At 44.5% G+C, this 12,500-nt stretch overlaps 1 protein-coding gene across 7 annotated transcripts in view; it reads left to right on the forward strand.

Moving 5' to 3' along the window:
- Positions 1–12,500, forward strand: part of prkcz (protein kinase C, zeta) — a 106,269-nt gene that overhangs the window by 61,637 nt on the left and 32,132 nt on the right. For all 7 annotated transcript variants that reach the window (XM_036579653.1, XM_036579655.1, XM_036579654.1 and 4 more), the window contains one exon: positions 10,347–10,478. In XM_036579653.1, the coding sequence (XP_036435546.1) occupies positions 10,347–10,478 (132 nt within the window). The remainder of the gene's footprint in view (positions 1–10,346; positions 10,479–12,500) is intronic.

A 12,500-nucleotide genomic window follows, 5' to 3' on the forward strand; every position in this document is an offset into this window, starting at 1 on the left:
GATTGTGGTATGTGCGGTGTGGATGTGTGTGATTGTGGTATGTACAGTGTGGATGTGTGTGATTGTGGTATGTGCGGTGTGGATGTGTGTGATTGTGGTATGTGCGGTGTGGATGTGTGTGATTGTGGTATGTGCGGTGTGAATGTGTGTGATTGTGGTATGTGTGGTGCGGATGTGTGTGATTATGGTATGTGCAGTGTGGATGTGTGTGATTGTGGTATGTGTAGTGTAGATGTGTGTGATGATGGTGTGTGTGATGATGGTATGTGCAGTGTGTATGTGTGTGATTGTGGTATGTGTAGTGTAGATGTGTGTGATGATGGTGTGTGTGATGATGGTATGTGTAGTGTGGATGTGTGTGATTGTGGTATGTGCAGTGTGGATGTGTGTGATTGTGGTATGTGCGGTGTGGATGTGTGTGATTGTGGTATGTGCGGTGTGGATGTGTGTGATTGTGGTATGTGCGGTGTGGATGTGTGTGATTGTGGTATGTGTGGTGTGGATGTGTGTGATTGTGGTATGTACAGTGTGGATGTGCGTGATTGTGGTATGTGTGGTGTGGATGTGCGTGATTGTGGTATGTGCAGTGTGGATGTGTATGATGGCATGTGCAGTGCGGATATGTGTGGTTATGCTATGTGCAGTGTGGATGTGTGTGATTGTGGTATGTACAGTGTGGATGTGTGTGATTGTTGTATGTGTAGTGTGGATGTGCGTGATTGTGGTATGTGTAGTGTGGATGTGTGTGATTGTGGTATGTGCAGTGTGGATATGTGTGGTTATGCTATGTGCAGTGTGGATGTGTGTGATTGTGGTATGTGTAGTGTAGATGTGTGTTATGATGGTATGTGCAGTGTGGATGTGTGTGATTGTGTGTGTGATTGTGGTTTGTGTAGTGTAGATTTGTGTGATTGTGGTATGTGTAGTGTATGGTGATGGTGTTGGTGATGTGATGGTGTTGGTGGTGTAGGTGATGATGGTGTTGGTGATGTGATGGTGTTGGTGGTGTAGGTGATGATGGTGTTGGTGATGTGATGGTGTTGGTGGTGTAGGTGATGGTGTTGGTGATGTGATGGCGTTGGTGGTGTAGGTGATGATGGTGTTGGTGGTGTAGCTGATGATGGTGTTGGTGATGTGATGGTGTTGGTGGTGTAGGTGATGATGGTGTTGGTGATGTGATGGCGTTGGTGGTGTAGGTGATGATGGTGTTGGTGATATGATGGTGATGATGGTGTTGGTGATGTGATGGTGTTGGTGGTGTAGGTGATGATGGTGTTGGTGATGTGATGGTGTTGGTGATATGATGGTGATGATGGTGTTGGTGATGTGATGGTGTTGGTGATATGATGGTGATGATGGTGTTGGTGATGTGATGGTGTTGGTGGTGTAGGTGATGATGGTGTTGGTGATGTGATGGTGTTGGTGGTGTAGGTGATGATGGTGTTGGTGATGTGATGGTGTTGGTGATATGATGGTGATGATGGTGTTGGTGATGTGATGGCGTTGGTGATATGATGGTGATGATGGTGTTGGTGATGTGATGGTGTTGGTGATATGATGGTGATGATGGTGTTGGTGATGTGATGGTGTTGGTGGTGTGATAGTGTTGGTGGTGTAGGTGATGATGGTGTTGGTGATGTGATGTGATGGTGTTGGTGGTGTAGGTGATGGTGTTGGTGATGTGATGGTGTTGGTGGTGTAGCTGATGATGGTGTTGGTGATGTGATGGTGTTGGTGGTGTAGGTGATGATGGTGTTGGTGATGTGATGGCGTTGGTGATATGATGGTGATGATGATGTTGGTGATGTGATGGTGTTGGTGGTGTTGGTGATGTGATGGTGTTGGTGGTGTAGGTGATGATGGTGTTGGTGATGTGATGGTGTTGGTGATATGATGGTGTTGATGATGTGATGGTGTTGGTGGTGTAGGTGATGATGGTGTTGGTGATGTGATGGTGTTGGTGGTGTAGGTGATGATGGTGTTGGTGATGTGATGGTGTTGGTGGTGTAGGTGATGGTGTTGGTGATGTGATGGCGTTGGTGGTGTAGGTGATGATGGTGTTGGTGATGTGATGGTGTTGGTGGTATAGGTGATGATGGTGTTGGTGATGTGATGGCGTTGGTGATATGATGGTGATGATGGTGTTGGTGATGTGATGTGATGGTGTTGGTGATATGATGGTGATGATGGTGTTGGTGATGTGATGTGATGGTGTTGGTGGTGTAGGTGATGATGGTGTTGGTGGTATAGGTGATGATAGTGTTGGTGATGTGATGGCGTTGGTGGTGTAGGTGATAATGGTGATATGATGGTGCGGATGTTGAGGATCTGAATCTGCTGCTGTTGTTTGTGTTTAAAACTGTAGAAGCTGCAGCGTTTGTTGTTGTTGTTGGTGTTGTTTGTGGTGTTGGTTTGTCTTCTGTTTGAGCCTCTTGAGTTTTTAGAGAGATGCTGCTCCTCTACTCCTCTCCTCCTGTCCTCCTCTCATCCTCTCCTCCACTCTCCTCCTTCCCTCCTCTCCTCCTCCCATCCTCACCTCCTTCCCTCCTTTCTCCTCTCCTCCTCTCCTCCTTCCCTCCTCTCCTCCTCTCTCCTCCTTCTCTCCTCTCCTCCTCCCCCCTCTCCTCCTCTGCTTCTCTTCTCCTTTTCTTTACAGAAGCGAGAGCTGCAGGAGATCTAGGTCATGTTTTTTCCTCTTTCTGTCCTTTCTTTAGTGGTGAGGTTTTATCCCCCCGCGCTGTCGCTGCCTCTTCTCCTGCTTTTCTTTATCCTGTGTCCCAGTTATTCTCCAGCGCTGTCAGAGAGACTCAGTGTTTGTTTGTGTTGGAGAGACGTGTTTTTACAGCATTACTGCTTTCATTAACGAACTCACTCATACTGTCTGTAAAAGCCTGTAATCTGATAACTCTGTTTAACGTTGTATTCTGAACGTTCGTAATGTTGCGCTCTGAGTTTCGGTCTATTTCAGATATGATCGTTGAGCATGATTATTAGCCCACACTGCTAATGCAGCACCTAGTGCTATCGGTTAAGGTTAATATTGCTAGCTAGGCTAACTTAGTGACTTGGCTCGTTTTAAGCAACAGTAAATACAAACAGAACAAACTGATGATAAATATATTATGATACTACTGAATATACAGACTTATTAATTTATTTATTTATTAGTCTGTTTTTATTTTTTATAAACTTCTCTCTCAGGACTCAACTGTGGCTGTCTGTGACAAACTACATACTCTATATACGCACTGCAGTCATACTGTAGATATGTACTGTGGTCATACTTTACACTTGTATGCACTGTACAGTAATTCTGTACATATTACCTGTTCAGCCATACTGTACATATGCACTGGACAGTCATACTGTACAGATACACTGTACAATCAAAAACACTCAGAATCAGTGTTCAGTGTAGAGGTTTAAACATGCATTAGTATATTCGTTTCTAATACTCAATATTGATTTCACTGCGTGAATATTGAATATTAGAATGGATTATAATCGATTATGTTAGTGTTCTTTTTGTTATGCACTCTTTTTCTGACTAAAATAGAAGTTGTAGATTTTTTTTTTCTCCAGAATGTTTAAAGATGAAACACCACTGACGCTGCAGTTTAGTCCGAGACTAGAGCTAATCCCCGTCCTCATAATTAGTCCCATTTTCCATTACAGTGTAAATATAAGGCATAAGAATAGAAGAAAGACCAAAATTATTACTTTTTATCACAGTGTACGATATCATCAGATTATTGCGTTAAAAGAGGCATTTTTGTTTTAAGTTGTGGTGAATAAGGACAATATTTACAATAAAATAATGATTAAAAATAAAAATAAATCACTGAACACTGAATCACTAAACAACTGAATTACTGAATGTTAAATATCTAAATACTGATTGCTGATATTGCATTAAAACACTTTTTTTATTAATAGCAGTCAACAAGGTCAATATTTACAATATAATTATTAAAAATAAAAATAAATCACTGAACAACTGAATTAAAATTGAAGTTCCGAAGTTCTGAAGTTCTGAATCGTTCCGAAATAATTCAGTCATGTTGTGAAACGCTGTCTGCTGTCGGTTCTGTTCTTTTTTCTTGCTTCTGTCTTCATTTTTTTGACCTCTGTTCTTCTCTTTGCTCTTGGTTCTTCTGTCTTGGTTCTACTCTCAGTTCCACTCTTGGTTCTGCACTGTCAGTGATTGAGTCCTCTCCTCTCCTGTTCTGTTGGTTCCTGTCCTCCCATTCTGAGAACATCTTTTGTCTTTCTGCACTCTTTCACTCTGAAGAGCTCTCCTCCGTCTCCTGAGACTCTGAGTTCTCGTCCGGCAGAGAGACTGTTCTTCTGTTTATTCTGTCAGAACTGTTTCACTGTTTATGAACAGCTTTAAAGATAAACAAACCGCCTACTGTTCCTCCAGCTCCTCCTGTTTATCCAGCTCCTCCACTGCCTACTGTTCCTCCAGCTCCTCCTGTTTATCCAGCTCCTCCACTGCCTACTGTTCCTCCAGCTCCTCCTGTTTATCCAGCTCCTCCACTGCCTACTGTTCCTCCAGCTCCTCCTGTTTATCCAGTTCCTCCACTGCCTACTGTTCCTCCAGCTCCTCCTGTTTATCCAGCTCCTCCACTGCCTACTGTTCCTCCAGCTCCTCCTGTTTATCCAGCTCCTCCACTGCCTACTGTTCCTCCAGCTCCTCCTGTTTATCCAGCTCCTCCACTGCCTACTGTTCCTCCAGCTCCTCCTGTTTATCCAGCTCCTCCACTGCCTACTGTTCCTCCAGCTCCTCCTGTTTATCCAGCTCCCCCACTGCCTACTGTTCCTCCAGCTCCTCCTGTTTATCCAGCTCCCCCACTGCCTACTGTTCCTCCAGCTCCTCCTGTTTATCCAGCTCCCCCACTACCTACTGTTCCTCCAGCTCCTCCTGTTTATCCAGCTCCCCCACTACCTACTGTTCCTCCAGCTCCTCCTGTTTATCCAGCTCCTCCACTACCTACTGTTCCTCCAGCTCCTCCTGTTTATCCAGCTCCCCCACTGCCTCCTCCTGTTTATCCAGCTCCTCCACTGCCTACTGTTCCTCCGGCTCCTCCTGTTTATCCAGCTCCCCCACTGCCTACTGTTCCTCCAGCTCCTCCTGTTTATCCAGTTCCTCCACTGCCTACTGTTCCTCCAGCTCCTCCTGTTTATCCAGCTCCTCCACTACCTACTGTTCCTCCAGCTCCTCCTGTTTATCCAGCTCCTCCACTACGTACTGTTCCTCCAGTTCCTTCTGTTTATCCAGCTCCTCCACTGCCTCCTCCTGTTTATCCAGCTCCCCCACTGCCTACTGTTCCTCCAGCTCCTCCTGTTTATCCAGCTCCTCCACTACGTACTGTTCCTCCAGTTCCTCCTGTTTATCCAGCTCCTCCACTGCCTCCTCCTGTTTATCCAGCTCCCCCACTGCCTACTGTTCCTCCAGCTCCTCCTGTTTATCCAGCTCCTCCACTGCCTCTTCCTGTTTATCCAGCTCCTCCACTACCTACTGTTCCTACAGTTCCTCCTGTTTATCCAGCTCCTCCACTGCCTACTGTTCCTCCAGCTCCTCCTGTTTATCCAGCTCCTCCACTGCCTACTGTTCCTCCAGCTCCTCCCGGCTGATGGTCTGAAATACTTAATGCTGTGTAAACACTAAGTGAGATCTGTAAGGTTTCGGTTCTTGTACTCCAGGCAGGGGTTCTCTGTGATCACATAGAGCATTTGGTTCCCACCAATCAGAGTAACTTCTGGGTTCTACAGTCCTGATTGTGTCTGTTACTGTACAGAACTGAAGATCTGCTGAAAGCAGTGTGAACTGCTGTGAGTTGCGTCACTGTGCAGAAGCGTCAGGCGGAGAAAATGATCTGTGAAGCTGTTTATCTGCACAGTCTGGAGTTCATCTCTTCAGAATTTAACATTGGAGTAAATACTTAAAAATAAACAGTCGGTTGTGATTTTATGTTTGTTTTTGTGTTTAAAGATTTTCAGGTCTCAAACAACTCACACATTTACAGCCACCATCCAAAACCTGCTTTATCTAATCAGTACCTCAAAACATTAGAAGTGTAAAAGTGGTGTATAGCTGTGACTCTGCGTGGTGGAATCGTGGTGGACCATGAGAGTTTGTGATTCACTGAATCATTTCCTGAAGAGCTGGATCAGATCTTCATGCTGTTGGAGACGCAGACCGTGTGTGCAGGTGGTTTTATTAGGGCAGAGATGATGTTGGTTGATCTGTTGCTGAGATGCTGAGATAATTGTGGTGTTTAAAGTGGGAGCAGGTTCTCCTCACATCTCCTCAAACAGGTTCATTAATGTGGAGAATAGAGGTGGGAATCTCTAGGCACCTCACGAATCGATTCGATTACGATTCAGAGGCTGCGATGTGATTATAAAACGATCATCTCGATGCATCTTTTTTTCTATACAGGATTTCTATTTTCTCATTGTGTCAGGACTTGGAACTTTTAAAGCAAAGTATTTGTAATGATCCAGAATGAATTTAGTTCCAATATCTTCTGAAGAAAAGTTTTCTGGTGGAGATGGGAGGAAAGCGGCTGTAGCTAAAGCTTAAAGCAGAGTACGTCTGAGTAAAGTGTTTTCATTTATATTTTTTAACCAAACTTATACTAGGAAATTCGCACACACTGAGACATACTGGACATTAAATGTTGTGGCTGCGAAGCTGGTTTGATTTTTCTTGAAAGGACAAAAGGCTCTTCTTATCATTTGTGTTGTGACTCCTGACCTAACCTGGCTTTAATGCAGGGGGAGCCGGTCGGATTTCTCACTCATCCAGTTGTGTTTTTGTTATGTGCCGCCACAGACTGTCCGGGCGCTGCACTTACCCACTTTCAAGTTACGCCTTTCGCGTTTTGTCAACATTACGTTATAAATTAGATATTTAGAAAATCGATTTTTGACATTTGTGAATCGATTCAGAATCGTTCATGTCCGCATCGCAATGCATCTAAGAATCGATTTTTTTCCTGCACCCGTAATGGAGATGAATAGTGAAGAGAGCTGGAGCACCAACACACACCAACATCATCTCTACAGGGACACCGCGGTCAGTGTGGACTTCTGTCCTCAGCAGATCGCTCTCCTTTATGAAACTGGAAGATCTCAGCAGGTCCAGAGTCAGGGGATCATTTAGGGACCACCAGCCAATCATCACGTCCCACTAAACCCAGTAAACTGTTAAACATGCTTCTGAACTTGCAGACGGCAAAAAACAACCGCAGTGAATCTAAACGCTGCACCTGCTGTAAAACCTGCACTGACTCACACAGGAGCGTCTTGGCGCCTCACTCTGTGATTGAGGAAAGCTCTGTGATTGATCAGTGGGGTTTGCTGATTTGCTGTAAATGTGATTCCTCTGTTCAGACCTGCTGGGTTCACGTTAACTGCATACCAGACTTTATACAGCTGTGTTCATCTGCACAGATTTTACACCTTTTACAAATTACAGTTTCTCACACACACACACACACACACACACACACACACATATACACACACACACACATATACACACACACACACACATATACACACACACACACACACATACACACACACACACACACACACAGATACACACACACACACATATACACACACACATATATACACACACACACACACACACACATATACACACACACACATATACACACACACACACACACACACACTCTCTCTCACACACACACACACACACACACACATATACACACACACACACACACATATACACACACACACACACACACTCTCTCACACACACACACACACATACACACTCTCACACACACACACTCACACACACACACACACACACACACACACACATACACACTCACACATACACACACACTCTCACACACACACACACACACACATACACACATATACACACACACACACACACACACACAAAAAGCAAAGTGATCAGTTAGAGGACGCACAAGCTGGGTGTTTCTAATAAAGTGGCCGTGAGGAGATGCTGGTGCTGCAGGTTAGCGACTGTGTTAATGAATGGCTGTGTTCTCTTTATGAAGCCTGTGTTCTACTTTGCAGCCCTTCAGTGTTTAACCTCAGTTATGTAAAGCCTGTGTTTCACTGCAGAGCCTGTATTTAGGACACGCACACAGAGCCGGACACGACTGCAGTGCTAACATCATCCTGAGCTCAGTCGCTCCACTTAGCGCGGCTCTCATCATAACATCATCAAACGAGAGGAAAGCGGCTCATAGCAGCTCCATACAGGCTGATTCAGATACACCGTCACAGACATCGTTACCCAAACACGACTGACAGAGTTTCCTCTGAAATGAAGGTGTTAATAGTGAGTCTGTGCTGCAGTAACTGCCTCTACTCTTCTGGAAGGCTTCGAGATGTTGAACATTGCTGTGAGGATTTGATTGAGCGTTAGTGAGATCAGGTACTGATGTTGGATGGTCAGGTCTGGGTCACTCCAAATCATCCCAAAGGTATTGGATGGAGCTCCATCACTCCAGAGAACACAGTTCCACTGCTCCACAGCCCAATGCTGGGGGGCTTTATACCCTCAAGCCCGCGCTGGGCACTGGGTGTGGAGAGTGATGTGGCAGTGTGAGCACTACAGCTTGAACACGCTGGCCTTTCATACATACAGCGTTTGAGCTGTGGAGAGAAAGTTGTACAGACATTGCTTTTTCCAGACAGATAGATGGTCACATGGTCATTCTGCTTAATACAGATAGAATTTTTAAAAGTGCACAATGTGTTTGTTTATCCTCGACAGCATTCTGACTTCTTGATTAGGCGAACGTTTCAAGCCTGGTAGACTAACCGGGAAATGTGTTTGCAGCACAGAATGTTTCAAGTAGTGTTTTGTTATGAATTAAATTACATTTAGAAAATAGCGTTATAAGTTTTTATCTGATATTCTGTTTAATTTCCATTGATTTTCGTGGCTCATTTCAGTGTAGTTTTATGCTCAGCATGCAAAAAAACAATCACAAATCCAGGTCTGTTCTCTGAAATCTGTGCTGCTTCAGTTCTGCATCAAAATGAAAATCAAGCCATTTTGCGTCACGCAGAGGTAGCATGTGTGAATCAGGCCTCAGGATCATGTGCAGCTGCTTCAGAGTGCCCAGTTCTATTGGTCAGTGCTTTTCTGTGGAGATTAAAGCTGCGTCAGTGGTCAGTGACCTTAACATATCTGATACAAGACTGAACACTTTGTTAAAGGTGTTGGATGCTACTGTACAACAGCTTGCATATCGCTGCTGTCGGAGCAAAACCTCATATTTTCAAAATGGTTAAAAACATACTGTACTTTTAATGTAAATCAGTGGAACCAGACTTTTTGACCAAGTAATTTTGGGCCGTTTCTATTGGTCCATTCATCATGAAATTTACAGACACTGTAAAGAACAAAAGGTATTTTATATATTTTATATGTCAGAAACTCAAAAATAACAAAAACAGAGATACGAGGTTCTGTTAGCGTTCTTATGAGTTTATTTGGACGGGTTCTGTAAGTGGGTTAAATCTCTAGAACAGGGGTTCTCAGTCCTGCTCCTGCAGATCTACCACCCTGCAGAGTTTAGCTCCACCCCTAATATAACACACCTGATCCAGGTTCTAAAGGCCTTCAGGAACGTCTGAATATTAGAGCCAGCTGTGTCGGATCTGATCTCTCCAGGATTGGGCAGCCCTGCTGTACTGTATCTTTAAGGCCATCTAGTGGAGAATCAGTGCAACACAGCCAGTTCCTGTTTTAGCCTTTTTGGACTTTAATAACGGAACTGTACGTTAACGTTTGTACGTGTTTACAGGGGAAGTCCATAGACTTTTCACAGATCCCCCCATAGTTCAGTGTGTGAGATGTAAACAGGGTGATTCAGAGTGGGTTGGTGTTGTTGATTGTACAGACTCAGATTTCTGTACAGTGGTGGTGATGGGAACCAGGGGTCGCCATGAATAGATTTTAAGACTAAAATCTTTTTACAATTATCATAAACAGTGTCTCGGTCATCAGGCAGTGAATTCATAACCATTTCATGTAGGAACTTTCTGTGAGGGAGCTTTTAGAGGTGGACCTCTGGTTCCTATCACCACCACTGTGAACAGTTCAGACTCGGTAAGTTTATCTAGAACGCTCTGACCCGCTCTGTTTACGTCTTAACCACTTAATTATGTAGGAGCTTTTAAAAAGTGGTGGTATTTCCCTTTAAAGCATTTGTGGCCTGAATCTCAGATTGAATCTGACTTTATTATCACCACATTAACGTGAACTAACTCTCTCTCTCTCTCTCTCTCTCTCTCTCTCTCTCTCTCAGAAAGCGTACTGTGGTCACTGCAGTGAGAGGATATGGGGTCTGGGGCGACAGGGTTACAGGTGTATCAACTGCAGACTGCTGGTTCATAAGCGCTGTCATAAACTCGTCCCTCTGAGCTGTCAAAGGCATATGGTGAGTTCATCGCTCTCACTATTTACACTGTCTATACACTCTCACTCTCTATACACTCTATACACTCTCACCTTACACTCTCACTCTCCACACTCTCTACACTCTCACTCTACACTCACTCTCTACATTCTCACTCTACACTCACTCTCTACACTCTCACTCTCTACACACTCTATACACTCTCACCCTATACTCTCACTCTACACTCTCTCTCTACACTCTCACTCTGCACTCTCACTCTCTACACTCTCACTCTACACTCTCTCTCCACACTCTCACTCTCTGCACACTCGACACATGCTATACACTCACCCTACACTCTCACTCTGCACTCTCACTCTACACTCTCACTCTATACTCTCACTCTGCACTCTCACTCTCTACACACTCTACACACTGTACTCACTCTACACTCACTCTCTACACTCTCACTCTGCACTCTCACTCTACACTCACTCTCTACCCTCTCACTCTGCACTCTCACTCTACACTCTCACTCTACACTCTCTACACTCTCACTCTACACTCACTCTCTACACTCTCACTCTGCACTCTCACTCTCACTCTACCCTCTCACTCTGCACTCTCACTCTACACTCTCTACACTCTCTCTCTACACTCTCACTCTGCACTCTCACTCTACACTCACTCTCTACCCTCTCACTCTGCACTCTCACTCTCCACACTCTCACTCTCTACACACTCTATACACTCTCACCCTATACTCTCACTCTACACTCTCTCTCTACACTCTCACTCTGCACTCTCACTCTCTACACTCTCACTCTACACTCTCTCTCCACACTCTCACTCTCTGCACACTCGACACATGCTATACACTCACCCTACACTCTCACTCTGCACTCTCACTCTACACTCTCACTCTATACTCTCACTCTGCACTCTCACTCTCTACACACTCTACACACTGTACACACTCTATACACTCTCACCCTACACTCTCACTCTCCACACTCTCTCTCTACACTCTCACTCTCTACACACTCTATACACTCTCACCCTGCACTCTCACTCTCTACACTCTCATTATCTACACTGTAACTCTACACTATCTACACTCTACACTCTCAGTCTCTACAGTCTCACTCTGCACTCTCTCTAAACACTCTTTAAAATTTCAAGAAGCAGGGCTTAACTGCTTGTAGGCTGAGTGGGCGGGGCAAAACTGCTGTAGCTTCTGCTGTAAGAAGTGCTCTGTATTGAACACTCTGACCGAAAGTCACATACAGGGCACTCAGACCGGGGAGGTCACCACCAGCCACAGGCTTGACCCTGACAGTGACCAACCCCCAACACAGATCCCCACACAGCAGCCCCACCTCCCAGCACAGAACAACACAACATAAACAACAGCCAACAATAAACAACATAACAGTCTCTTTGTGAGGGGCCAGTGCAGTTCGCCACGATTTATAATTACTCAGAATTCTTGTAATATGAAGTAAAATTTCTACAAATACCCTTTTGTGTCTACTTTATAAGATTTGTGTTATGTAATTATTATATAAAGAGTAATAGAAAAAGAAATGATTATTATGACACTTGACTCCAAACCTTGAACAGTAATGCACATCAGACTCTTTAGTTTAAAAATAATATGATGTTCTAAACCGTAAACATCAGTCAGCGAGTCTGTAGTTTAATATCTGGTATGTATGATATTTATAATACAGTGTATTTGGAAGTTTGCGGTGTTTTTGGTTGGTGCTGCTGAGACACGCTGACTATGATGAGACTGATTTGGACGGAGTTCAGTCAAATCACACGTTAGCCCACAGGAAGGCTCCTCAGCTGCTCTGTAAATTTGTGTTTACGTCTCCTGGAACTGGATTACAGAGGATTGTGGGAGAATTCGTAGGCGCCGCTCAGGCAGTGAGCTGATGGAGTGTAGAGACAGAGGAAAACATGCTAACCTACTGATTTCTGTATTTTAGGTGTGCTGTGGTCAAATACTGACCGCTGTGTTTGGTGAATGTGGTCATACAGACAGGCATTAAAGCG

Source organism: Colossoma macropomum, unplaced genomic scaffold, assembly GCF_904425465.1.
Source record: "Colossoma macropomum unplaced genomic scaffold, Colossoma_macropomum, whole genome shotgun sequence".
NCBI classification, from domain to species: Eukaryota; Metazoa; Chordata; class Actinopteri; order Characiformes; family Serrasalmidae; genus Colossoma; species Colossoma macropomum.